Source organism: Heterodontus francisci, unplaced genomic scaffold, assembly GCF_036365525.1.
Source record: "Heterodontus francisci isolate sHetFra1 unplaced genomic scaffold, sHetFra1.hap1 HAP1_SCAFFOLD_1427, whole genome shotgun sequence".
Classification (NCBI taxonomy): Eukaryota; Metazoa; Chordata; class Chondrichthyes; order Heterodontiformes; family Heterodontidae; genus Heterodontus; species Heterodontus francisci.
Window position 1 is genome coordinate 15436 of NW_027141223.1, and position 11496 is coordinate 26931.

Here is an 11496-nt window from a genome sequence, read left to right on the forward strand (position 1 = left end):
ACCAACTCAATCTCTCCTCATACGTCAGTCCCACCATCCCAGGAATCAGTCTGGTAAACCTTCGCTGCACTCCCTCTATAGCAAGAACATCCTTCCTCAGATAAGGAGACCAAAACTGCACACAATATTCCAGGTGTGGCCTCACCAAGACCCTGTATAATTGCAGCAAGACATCCCTGTTCCTACACCTCAGAATACATCGCAGGCCATTTAGGACTGATGTGAGGAGGAATTTTTTTTCACACACAGGCTGGGGGAATTCTCTATCCCAGAGGACTGTGGAGGCTCCGTCATTGAGCATGTCCAAGACAGAAATCAATAGATTCCTAAATATTAAAGAAGGGATTTGGGGATATTGTGGGACAGTGGTCTTCAGGCAGATCAGCTGGTTGAATGGGAGAGCAGACTTGAGGGGCCGAATAGCCTACCCCTGCTCCTATTCTGTATGCTCCTAGAAGGGGTTTTCAGGGGAGGGGCATTTGACCAGGTTGAGTTGTGTAGAGGGGGTTTTGGGGAGGGGGCTTTGTTGAAAAGAGGGGGTTTAGGGGAAGGGGCTTTGGGTGGGTTGGGTTGTGTAGAGGGATTTTTGGGGAGGGGGTTTTGGGAGGGTTGGGTTGTGTCGAGGGAGTTTTGGGGAGGGGGTTTTGGGAGGGTTGGGTTGTGTAGAGGGGGTTTTGGGGAGGGGGTTTTGGGAGGGTTGGGTTGTGTAGAGGGGGTTTTGGGGAGGGGGATTTGTTGAAAAGAGGGGGTTTCGGGGAAGGGGCTTTGGGTGGGTTGGGTTGTGCAGAGGGATTTTTGGGGAGGGGGTTTTGGGAGGGTTGGGTTGTGTCGAGGGAGTTTTGGGGAGGGGGTTTTGGGAGGGTTGGGTTGTGTAGAGGGGGTTTTGGGGAGGGGGTTTTGGGAGGGTTGGGTTGTGTAGAGAGGCTTTTGGGGAGGGGGTTTTGGGAGGGTTGGGTTGTGTCGAGGGAGTTTTGGGGAGGGGGTTTTGGGAGGGTTGGGTTGTGTCGAGGGAGTTTTGGGGAGGGGGTTTTGGGAGGGTTGGGTTGTGTAGAGGGGGTTTTGGGGAGGGGGTTTTGGGAGGGTTGGGTTGTGTAGAGGGGGTTTTGGGGAGGGGGATTTGTTGAAAAGAGGGGGTTTCGGGGAAGGGGCTTTGGGTGGGTTGGGTTGTGCAGAGGGATTTTTGGGGAGGGGGTTTTGGGAGGGTTGGGCTGTGTACAGAGGGTTTTTGGGAGGGGGCTTTAACAGGGTTGGGTCCTGTAGAGGGGGTTTTGGGGAGGGGGTTTTAACAGGGTTGGGATGTGTAGAGAGGCTTTTGGGGAGGGGGTTTTGGGAAGGTTTTGAGAATTGGGTTGTGGAGAAGTTTAGTTTAGTTTAGAGATACAGCACTGAAACAGGCCCTTCGGCCCACCGAGTCTGTGCTGGCCATCAACCACCCATTTTTATACTAATCCTACACTAATCCCATATTCCTACCACATCCTCACCTGTCCCTATATTCTCCTACCACCTACCTATCCTAGGGGTAATTTATAATGGCCAATTCACCTATCAACCTGCAAGTCTTTTGGCTTGTAGGAGGAAACTGGAGCACCCGGAGGAAACCCACGTAGACACAGGGAGAACTTGCAAACTCCACACAGGCAGTACCCAGAATTGAACCCGGGTCGCTGGAGCTGTGAGGCTGCGGTGCTAACCACTGCGCCACTGTGCCGCCCTGAAGGAGTTTTTCAGCGGATGGATTTGAGGGAGGGGGTTTGGGAAGGGATTTGGAGGCTCAGGTTGGGTTGTGGAGAAGGGTTTTTTTTGGGTGGGATTTTCGGGGGGCAATGTCATTGGGGGGAGCGGGTTTTGGGGGATAGAACATAGAAAAACATAGAACATAGAAAAATACAGCACAGAACAGGCCCTTCGGCCCACGATGTTGTGCCGATCCTTTGTCCTCTGTCAAGGACAATTTAATCTATACCCCATCATTCTCCTTTATCCATATACCTATCTAAAAGCCGTTTGAAAGTCCCTAAAGTTTCTGACTCAACAACTTCCCCAGGCAAGGCATTCCATGCCCCGACCACTCTCTGGGTAAAGAACCTTCCCCTGACATCCCCCTTATATCTCCCACCCTTCACCTTAAATTTATGACCCCTTGAAACGCTTTGCTCCACCCGGGGAAAAAGTTTCTGACTGTCTACCCTATCTATTCCCCTGATCATCTTATAAACCTCTATCATGTCACCCCTCATCCTTCTCCGTTCTAATGAGAAGAGGCCTAGAATGTTCAGCCTTTCCTCGTAAGACTTATTCTCCATTCCAGGCAACATCCTGGTAAATCTCCTCTGCACCCTCTCCAAGGCTTCCACATCCTTCCTAAAATGAGGATGGGTTTTGGAGGGTTTGTGTTGTGGAGCAGGGTTTTTTCGGAGGTGGGGGTTTTCATGGGAGAGGGTATGGGGGAGGGGATTATTCTGGGAGGGGTTGTATCAGGGGAGAGGAGTGTTGTGGGGTGCAGTGTTTTTGGGTAGGCTTTCAGGGGAGGGGGTTTTCAGGGGAGGATGGTTTGTGGGAGGGGGTTATTCGGGGACGGGGCATTTTGGGGAGGGGGTTTTTGGGACAGGTTTCAGGGGAGGGGGTTTTCAGGGGAGGGGGTTTTCAGGGGAGGGGGTATTTTGGGAAGGGGGTTTTCAGGGGAGGGGGTATTTTGGGAAGGAGGTTTTCAGGGGAGGAGGTATTTTGGGAAGGAGGTTTTCAGGGGAGGGGGTATTTTGGGAAGGAGGTTTTCAGTGGAGGGGGTATTTTGGGAAGGAGGTTTTCAGGGGAGGGGGTATTTTGGGAAGGAGGTTTTCAGGGGAGGGAGTTTTCAGGGGAGGGGGTATTTTGGGAAGGAGGTTTTCAGGGGAGGGGGTATTTTGGGAAGGGGGTTTTCAGGGGAGGGAGTTTTCAGGGGAGGGGGTATTTTGGGAAGGAGGTTTTCAGGGGAGGGGGTTTTCAGGGGAGGGGGTATTTTGGGAAGGGGGTTTTCAGGGGAGGGGGTTTTCAGGGGAGGGGGTATTTTGGGAAGGGGGTTTTCAGGGGAGGGGGTATTTTGGGAAGGAGGTTTTCAGGGGAGGTGGTATTTTGGGAAGGGGGTTTTCAGGGGAGGGGGTATTTTGGGAAGGAGGTTTTCAGGGGAGGGAGTTTTCAGGGGAGGGGGTATTTTGGGAAGGAGGTTTTCAGGGGAGGGGGTTTTCAGGGGAGGGGGTATTTTGGGAAGGGGGTTTTCAGGGGAGGGGGTTTTCAGGGGAGGGGGATTTCAGGGGAGGGGGTTTTCAGGGGAAGGGGTTTTCAGGGAAGTGGGTTTTCAGGGGAGGGGGTTTTCAGGGGAGGGGGTTTTCAGGGAAGGGGGTTTTCAGGGGAGGGTGTTTTCAGGGGATGGGGTTTTCAGGGGAGGGGGTTTTCAGGGGAGGGGGTTTTCAGGGAAGGGGGTTTTCAGGGGAGGGTGTTTTCAGGGGAGTGGGTTTTCAGGGGAGGGGGTTTGCAGGGGAGTGGGTTTTCAGGGAAGTGGGTTTTCAGGGGAGGGGGTTTTCAGGGGAGGGGGTTTTCAGGGAAGGGGATTTTCAGGGGAGGGTGTTTTCAGGGGAGGGGGTTTTCAGGGGAGAGTGTTTTCAGGGGAGTGGGTTTTCAGGGGAGGGGGTTTTCAGGGAAGGGGGTTTTCAGGGGAGGGTGTTTTCAGGGGAGTGGGTTTTCAGGGGAGGGGGTTTTCAGGGGAGGGTGTTTCCAGGGGAGTGGGATTTCAGGGGAGGGGGATTTCAGGGAAGGGGGTTTTCAGGGGAGGGGGTTTGCAGGAAGGGTTTTTTTTAATCGGGGATGCTCGGAACGCTGGAAGATCACTGCACATGGAGCTAACTGTTCTCTCGCTGTTTCTTACCCCCTCACACCCCCTTCCCCCCTTCCCCCACCCACCAATCCTAACAGGTTGCAGAGGGAAGATGGCCGCCCGGAGGATGCCCGCCAGCCTGATGCTGGGCCTGACCCCCTGCCTCCTCGCCATGACGACCGCCATCTCAGTGAGCCAGGCACCGGGCAATGTCACCCTTGCCCCGGCTCTCACGCCGACCGGTGCCGGAGCTGGGGGCAACGTCAGCTCCGACCTGGCTCCGGTGGGAGGACAAGGCACCAACGGCACGACGCCGACGTGGACCATGACCCCGGGGAACACCACGGCCTGGCGGGACACACAGGAAGACACTTCGGCCACGGCGATGACCTCGACGACGACCCCGGAGGCGGCCTTGACGACGGCCCCAGCGACAACCTGGACCACAGCAACGACCTCGACGACGGCCCCAGCAATGACCTCGACGATGATCTCAACAGCGACGCAGGTGTCCACGGCCTCAAAGATGGCCCTGCCGCCAGAGTTCACTGTGTGGGCTGGGCCCAACCGGACAGGCACGCTGGTCTTCCTGATGCTGCTGCTGATATTGCTGATTGTCATCTTCTGCGGTGCCTGGAGCAGGCTCCGGGCCTTCAGCAGCTCCTACTACCCGTGCCGGCTGGACAAGGGCCTGTACGTCAACCCGGAGGAGGGGGAGGGAGACTCCCGGGGTCCCAGATCCGTAGGACGGGCCTTCATAGTGGCTGTCAGGAACCTGCTGCCCTGGAAACCAGGGGTGCGGGAGGTAGAGTTGGAGGAGGAGGAGGAGGAGGAGGAGTGGGGGCAGGACGAGCAGAGCCCCAGGGACGGGGAGAGCGAGGGGGAGGCGGACGGGGAGAGCGAGGGGGAGGCGGGCCGAGGCAGCAGCCGGGGCGAGGGCCAGGAGACGGACCAATCAGACAGCGACGACTACTCGAGCCTGGGGGGACTGGACCTGCGGGAGAGAGCGGCCCGGGCCGAGGGAGAGGAGGGAGACTCGGCCGGCCCAGCCTCAGCCTCCGCCTCCGCCTGCGGCAACCAGCTCCTCGGTGACCTCCATTCGTTCTCCGGGACTGCCGGCTGGACAGACACCAACCAGGACATCACCGTACTCTGAGGGCGGGCCCCAACCAGCAAGGGGGGGTGGGGTGAGGTGAGGGGGGGAGGGAGGTGGTGTGGGGGTAGGGAAGGAAAGTGGGGGGGGGGTGTCCTTAATAGAGGGCAGGGCAGGTGGGGAGGGGGCAAAGATTATTTTTGATACTGTTTTTATCTAATTATAATTCCATTTCCCTGGAGGGAGGCAACGGAGGTTCACCAGACTGGTTCCCGGGATGAATGAGGGGAGTGTCCGATGAGGAGAGGTTGAGGAGACTGGGCCGATATTCCCTGGAGTTTAGACGAATGGGAGGTGATCACATTGAAATGTGTAAAATTCTGAAGGGGTTTGACAGGGTAGATACTGACAGACTGTTTCCCCCCCATCCCCAACCCCCCCGGACTGGAGAGTCTAGAACACAGGGACACAGTCTCAGGATAGGGGCTCGGACATTTCACACTGAGATGAGGAGAAATGTCTTCACTCCGAGGGTGGTGAATCTTTGGAATTCCTACCCCGTAGGGAGCTGGGGATGTTCAGGCGTTGAGTAGATTCGGACTGAGGGGAGGGAGATTTTCGGGGGTGGGGTGGGGTGGAAGGAGAGAATTAAGGGATGGGGATTGGGCGGGAATATGGAGTCAAGGGAGATCAGCCGTGATCTTGTGGAATAACGGAGCAGAATTGAGGGGCCGAGTGGCTCCAATTTCTTCATCTTAGCTGATGTCCTTAAAGGAAGGAAATCTGCCGACCTCACCTGGCCTGGCCTACATGTGACTCCTGATCCACAGCAAGGTGGTTGACTCTGAAATGGCCCGGGAAGCCACTCAGTTGTAGTTCCCTGCTAGCTGGCGACCTCCTGTGGTGCTGCACCCGGTGCAAGGCCATGGGCCTCGCGGTTCTGCGGTGCCACCAGCCGGGGAACTGATGTGACAGCGGCACCCACAGTGGTCAGGGCTGTTACCCCCCCCATAGATCTCGACAGGGGCAATATGGGGGAGAGGAAGAATCCAGAATTGAATAAGATAGTGAGGGAGGATGTGGCGGGGGTGGGGGGAGGGGAAAGGGAACGAGACCAGGCCACTCGCTTGTGGACTTCAGCTCCCTGCCAGAATTGATCCCGGGATCTTCCTGTTCTCTGTGTGTGGGGCTCAGTGCCAGGAACTCCCCTTTAAAAGGCTGGAGGTGAGGCATGCCTCTGAGTCATGGGGTCACTCTTTCATCATGCTACCAACAGCTTTATTTCCAGTGGTTTAAGTGTTACTCGAGTGTTTGCCAATCACTCCGAATAAAATTGACCTTTTTTCATCAACTCTCCATCTGTCCGTGTGTGTGCAGCATCAGTAAACCTTCCCTCGAGACCACATTTGCCTCCCTACCTGCTTACAGCTCCAACGTGGGGAGGGCTTGTTCAGAGATACAGCAGGGCAGTGATGGGCCAAAGGGCCTGTGGCTCGCCAGTGGAATCCCAGGACTGGCTGTTCTCGGTGGACCGGCTCGAATCAGTCTGAAACATAGACAGGCTGTGGAGAGGTGGGGACGGGTGGGAAAGAGAGAGAGGAGGGGGAGAGAGAAAGCTGGGGGGGACAGAGAGAGGGGGTAGAGAGAGAGAGGGTAGAGAGAAGAGGGGCAGAAAGAGAGGGGAGTAGAGAGAGGGGTAGAGAGAAAAGGGGCAGAAAGAGAGGGGAGTAGAGAGAGGAGGGGGTAGAGAGAGGGGTAGAGAGAGGGGTAGAGAGAAGAGGGGCAGAAAGAGAGGGGAGTAGAGAGAGGAGGGGGTAGAGAGAGGAAGGAGTAGAGAGAGGGGGTTGAGAGAGAGAGAGGGACAGAGAGACAGGGCAGAGAGGGGGCGGGGGGAGAGGGGAGGGCCAGAGAGAGACAGGGGACAGAGAGATGGGGGGGGGTGCAGAGAGGGGTTGGGACAGAGAGAAGAGGGGCGGAGAGAGAGAAGGGGGACAGAGAGACAGCGTGCAGAGAGGGAGTGTGCAGAGAGAAAGAGAGAGGGGGTAGAGAGATGAGGGGGTTGAGAGAGAGGGACAGACAGAGAGGGGGTATAGAGAGGAGGGGCAGAGAGAGAGAGAGATGGGAGGGCAGGGGGGGGGAAAGAGGAGAGGCAGAGAGAGACAGGGGACAGAGAGATGGGGGGGGCATAGAGAAAGAGAGTGGGTGAAGAGAGAGGGTGGGGCAGAGAGTGGGGTGACAGAGAGACGGGGAGGGGGCAGAAATGGAGGGGGCAGAGAGATAGAGAGGGGGCACAGAGATAGAGAGGGGACAGAGAAGGAGAGAGGGGGTAGAGAGAGGGGGACAGACAGAGAGGGGGTATAGAGAGGAGGGGCAGAGAGAGAAAGGAGGGAGAGAGAGATGGGAAGGCGGGGAAGGGGGGGAGGTGAAAGAGGAGAGGCAGAGAGAGAGAGAGAGCGGACAGAGAGTTGGGGGGCAGAGAGAAAGAGAGTGGGGGAAGAGCGTGGGGCAGAGAGAGGGTGACAAAGAGACAGGGAGGGGGCAGAAATGGAGGGGGGCAGAGATTCTGGGGGGCAGAGAGATAGAGAGGGGGGATAGAAGGGCGTAGAGAGAGGAGTGGATCGAGAGAGGGGGGTACAGAGAGTTGGGGGGCAGAGAGAAAGAGAGAGGGGGACAGACAGAGAGGGGGTAGAGAGAGAAAGGGACAGAGAGACGGGGAAGAGAGATGGGGAAGAGAGGAGGGGCAGAGATAGACAGGGGACAGAGAGATAGAGAGGGGGCAGAGAAAGAGAGGGGGCACAGAGAGGGAGAGACGGAAAGAGAGTGGGGGCAGAGAGAGAAGGGGATCGAGAGAGAGAGGGGGGACAGAGAGTTGGGGGGGCAGAGAGAAAGAGAGAGGGGGACAGACAGAGAGGGGGGAGAGAGAGAAAGGGACAGAGAGACGGGGCAGAGAGATGGGGAAGAGAGGAGGGGCAGAGATAGACAGGGGACAGAGAGATGGGGGTGGCAGGGAGATAGAGAGGGGGCATAGAGAGGGTGGGGCAGAGGGAGGAGGGGCGGAGCGAGAAGGGGGACAGAGAAACAGCAGGCAGAGAGGGAGTGTGCAGAGAGAAAGAGAGAGGGGGCAGAGATAGGAGGGGTAGAGAGAGGAGGGGCAGAGAGAGATGGGGACAGACAGAGAGGGGTAGTGAGAAAGGGGCAGAGACAGAGGGGGGACAGAGAGACAGGGGCAGAGAAGGAGGGGTAGATAGAAAGAGATAGGGGGTAGAGAAAGGGGGACAGGCAGAGAGGGGGTAGAGAGAGGAGGGGCAGAGAGAGAGGGGAACAGAGAGGCAGGGGCAGAGAAGGAGGGGTAGATAGAAAGAGAGAGGGGGGAGAGAAAGGGGGGCAGGAAGAGAGGGGGTAGAGAGAGAAAGAGATGGGGCAGAGAGAAAGTGAGAGTCGAGGCAGAGAGAGAGTGGGACGGAGAGAAGGGGGTGCAGAGAGAGGGGGTATAGGGAGGGGAAGAGAGAAGGTGGCAGAGAGAGAAGGGGGACAGAGAGAGAGGCGTGACAGAGAAATGGGAGTCAGATAGAGAGAGGGGGCAGAGAGAAAGAGAGCGAGGAGAGAGAGGGGGAACAGAGAGTGAGGGGGGACAGAAAGATGGGGGCAGACAGAAAGAGAGATGGCAGAGAGAAAGCGACAGGAGAGGCTGTGGGGGGAAACAAAGAGAGGGGGCAGAGAGAAGGGGAGAGAGAGAGTGGGGGAGGTAGGGAGTGCTGCACTGTCGGAGGGTCAGTACTGAGGGAGCGCTGCACTGTCGGACGGTCAGTACTGAGGGAGTGCTGCACTGTCGGAGGGTCAGTACTGAGGGAGTGCTGCACTGACGGGGGGTCAGTACTGAGGGAGCGCTGCACTGTCGGAGGGTCAGTACTGAAGGAGTGCTGCATTGTTGGAGGTTCAGTACTGAGGGAGTGCTGCACTGTCGGAGGGTCAGTACTGAAGGAGTGCTGCATTGTCGGAGGTTCAGTACTGAGGGAGTGCTGCAATTTCGGAGGGTCAGTACTGAGGGAGTGCTGCACTGTCGGAGGGTCAGTACTGAGGGAGTGCTGCACTGTCGGAGGGTCAGTAATGAGGGAGTGCTGCAATGTCGGAGGGTCAGTACTGAGGGAGTGCTGCACTGTCGGAGGGTCAGTCCTGAGGGAGCGCTGCACTGTCGAAGGTCAGTACTGAGGGAGTACTGCACTGTCGAAGGTCAGTACTGAGGGAGTGCTGTACTGTCAGAGGGTCAGTGCTGAGGGATTGCTACACTGTCGCAGGGTCAGTACTGAGGGAGTGCTGCACTGTTGAAGGTCAGTACTGAGTGAATGCTGCACTGTCGGAGGGTCTGTACTGAGGGAGTGCTGCAATTTCGGAGGGTCAGTACTGAGGGAGTGCTGCACTGTCGGAGGGTCTGTACTGAGGGAGTGCTGCACTGTCAGAGGGTCAGTACTGAGCAAGTGCTGAATTTCGGAGGGTCAGTACTGAGGGAGTGCTGCAGTGTCGGAGGGTCAGTACTGAGGGAGTGCTGCACTGTCGGAGGGTCAGTACAGAGGGAGAGCTGCACATTCGGAGGGTCAGTACTGAGGGAGAGCCGCAGTGTTGGAGGGTCAGTACTGAGGGAGTGGTGCTCTGTTGGAGGGTCAGAACTGTGGGAGCGCTGCACTGTCGGAGGGTCAGTACTGAGGGAGTGCTGCACTATCGGAGGGTCAGTACTGAGGGAGTGCTGCACTGTCGGAGGGTCATTACTGAGGGAGTGCTGCACTGTCAGAGGGTAGTGCTGAGGGAGTGCTGCACTGTCGGAGGGTCAGAACTGTGGGAGCGCTGCACTGTCGGAGGGTCAGTACTGAGGGAGTGGTGCACTGTCGAAGGGTCAGTAATGAGGGAGCACTGTACTGTCGGAGGGTCAGTACTTAGGGAATGCTGCACTGTTGGAGGGTCAGTACTGAGGGAGTGCTGTACTGTCGGAGGGTCAGTACTGACGGAGTGCTGCACTGACGGGGGGTCAGTACTGAGGGAGCGCTGCACTGTCGGAGGGTCAGTACTGAAGGAGTGCTGCATTGTCGGAGGTTCAGTACTGAGGGAGTGCTGCACTGTCGGAGGGTCAGTACTGAAGGAGTGCTGCATTGTCGGAGGTTCAGTACTGAGGGAGTGCTGCAATTTCGGAGGGTCAGTACTGAGGGAGTGCTGCACTGTCGGAGGGTCAGTACTGAGGGAGTGCTGCACTGTCGGAGGGTCAGTAATGAGGGAGTGCTGCAATGTCGGAGGGTCAGTACTGAGGGAGTGCTGCACTGTCGGAGGGTCAGTCCTGAGGGAGCGCTGCACTGTCGAAGGTCAGTACTGAGGGAGTACTGCACTGTCGAAGGTCAGTACTGAGGGAGTGCTGTACTGTCAGAGGGTCAGTGCTGAGGGATTGCTACACTGTCGCAGGGTCAGTACTGAGGGAGTGCTGCACTGTTGAAGGTCAGTACTGAGTGAATGCTGCACTGTCGGAGGGTCTGTACTGAGGGAGTGCTGCAATTTCGGAGGGTCAGTACTGAGGGAGTGCTGCACTGTCGGAGGGTCTGTACTGAGGGAGTGCTGCACTGTCAGAGGGTCAGTACTGAGCAAGTGCTGAATTTCGGAGGGTCAGTACTGAGGGAGTGCTGCAGTGTCGGAGGGTCAGTACTGAGGGAGTGCTGCACTGTCGGAGGGTCAGTACAGAGGGAGAGCTGCACATTCGGAGGGTCAGTACTGAGGGAGAGCCGCAGTGTTGGAGGGTCAGTACTGAGGGAGTGGTGCTCTGTTGGAGGGTCAGAACTGTGGGAGCGCTGCACTGTCGGAGGGTCAGTACTGAGGGAGTGCTGCACTATCGGAGGGTCAGTACTGAGGGAGTGCTGCACTGTCGGAGGGTCATTACTGAGGGAGTGCTGCACTGTCAGAGGGTAGTGCTGAGGGAGTGCTGCACTGTCGGAGGGTCAGAACTGTGGGAGCGCTGCACTGTCGGAGGGTCAGTACTGAGGGAGTGGTGCACTGTCGAAGGGTCAGTAATGAGGGAGCACTGTACTGTCGGAGGGTCAGTACTTAGGGAATGCTGCACTGTTGGAGGGTCAGTACTGAGGGAGTGCTGTACTGTCGGAGGGTCAGTACTGACGGAGTGCTGCACTGTCGGAGGGTCAGTACTGAGGGAGCGCTACACTGTCGGAGGGTCAGTACGGTGGGAGCGCTGCACTGTTGGAGGGTCAGTTCTGAGGGAGTGCTGCACTGTTGCAGGGTCAGTACTGAGGGAGTGCTGCACTGTCAGAGGGTCAGTCCTGAGGGAGAGCCGCACTGTCGGAGGGTCAGTACTGAGGGAGTGCTGCACTGTTGGAGGGTCTGAACTGAGGGAGCGCTGCACTGTCGAAGGTCAGTACTGAGGGAGTGCTGCTCTGTCGGAGGGTCAGTGCTGAGGGAGTGCTGCACTGTCGAAGGTTCAGTACTCAGGGATTGCTGCATTGTCGGGTCAGTACTGAGGGAGTGCTGCACTGTCGGAGGCTCAGTACTGAGGGAGTGCTGCACT

The 11496-nt window shown here is 57.3% G+C and overlaps 1 protein-coding gene across 1 annotated transcript; it reads left to right on the plus strand.

The window, feature by feature from the left end:
- Positions 1 to 3924: 3924 nt before the first annotated feature.
- LOC137362483 (uncharacterized) lies at positions 3925 to 6294 on the plus strand. Its single transcript, XM_068026862.1, has one exon. It carries the CDS (start codon positions 3963 to 3965, stop codon positions 5004 to 5006), a length of 1044 nt encoding a protein of 347 aa, XP_067882963.1. The 5' UTR covers positions 3925 to 3962; the 3' UTR covers positions 5007 to 6294.
- Positions 6295 to 11496: the final 5202 nt, after the last annotated feature.

What these genes read in the sequence shown, in the direction of transcription:
- LOC137362483 (XM_068026862.1), top strand. Translation starts at nt 3,963, where the DNA reads ATGGCCGCCCGGAGGATGCCCGCCAGCCTGATGCTGGGCCTGACCCCC.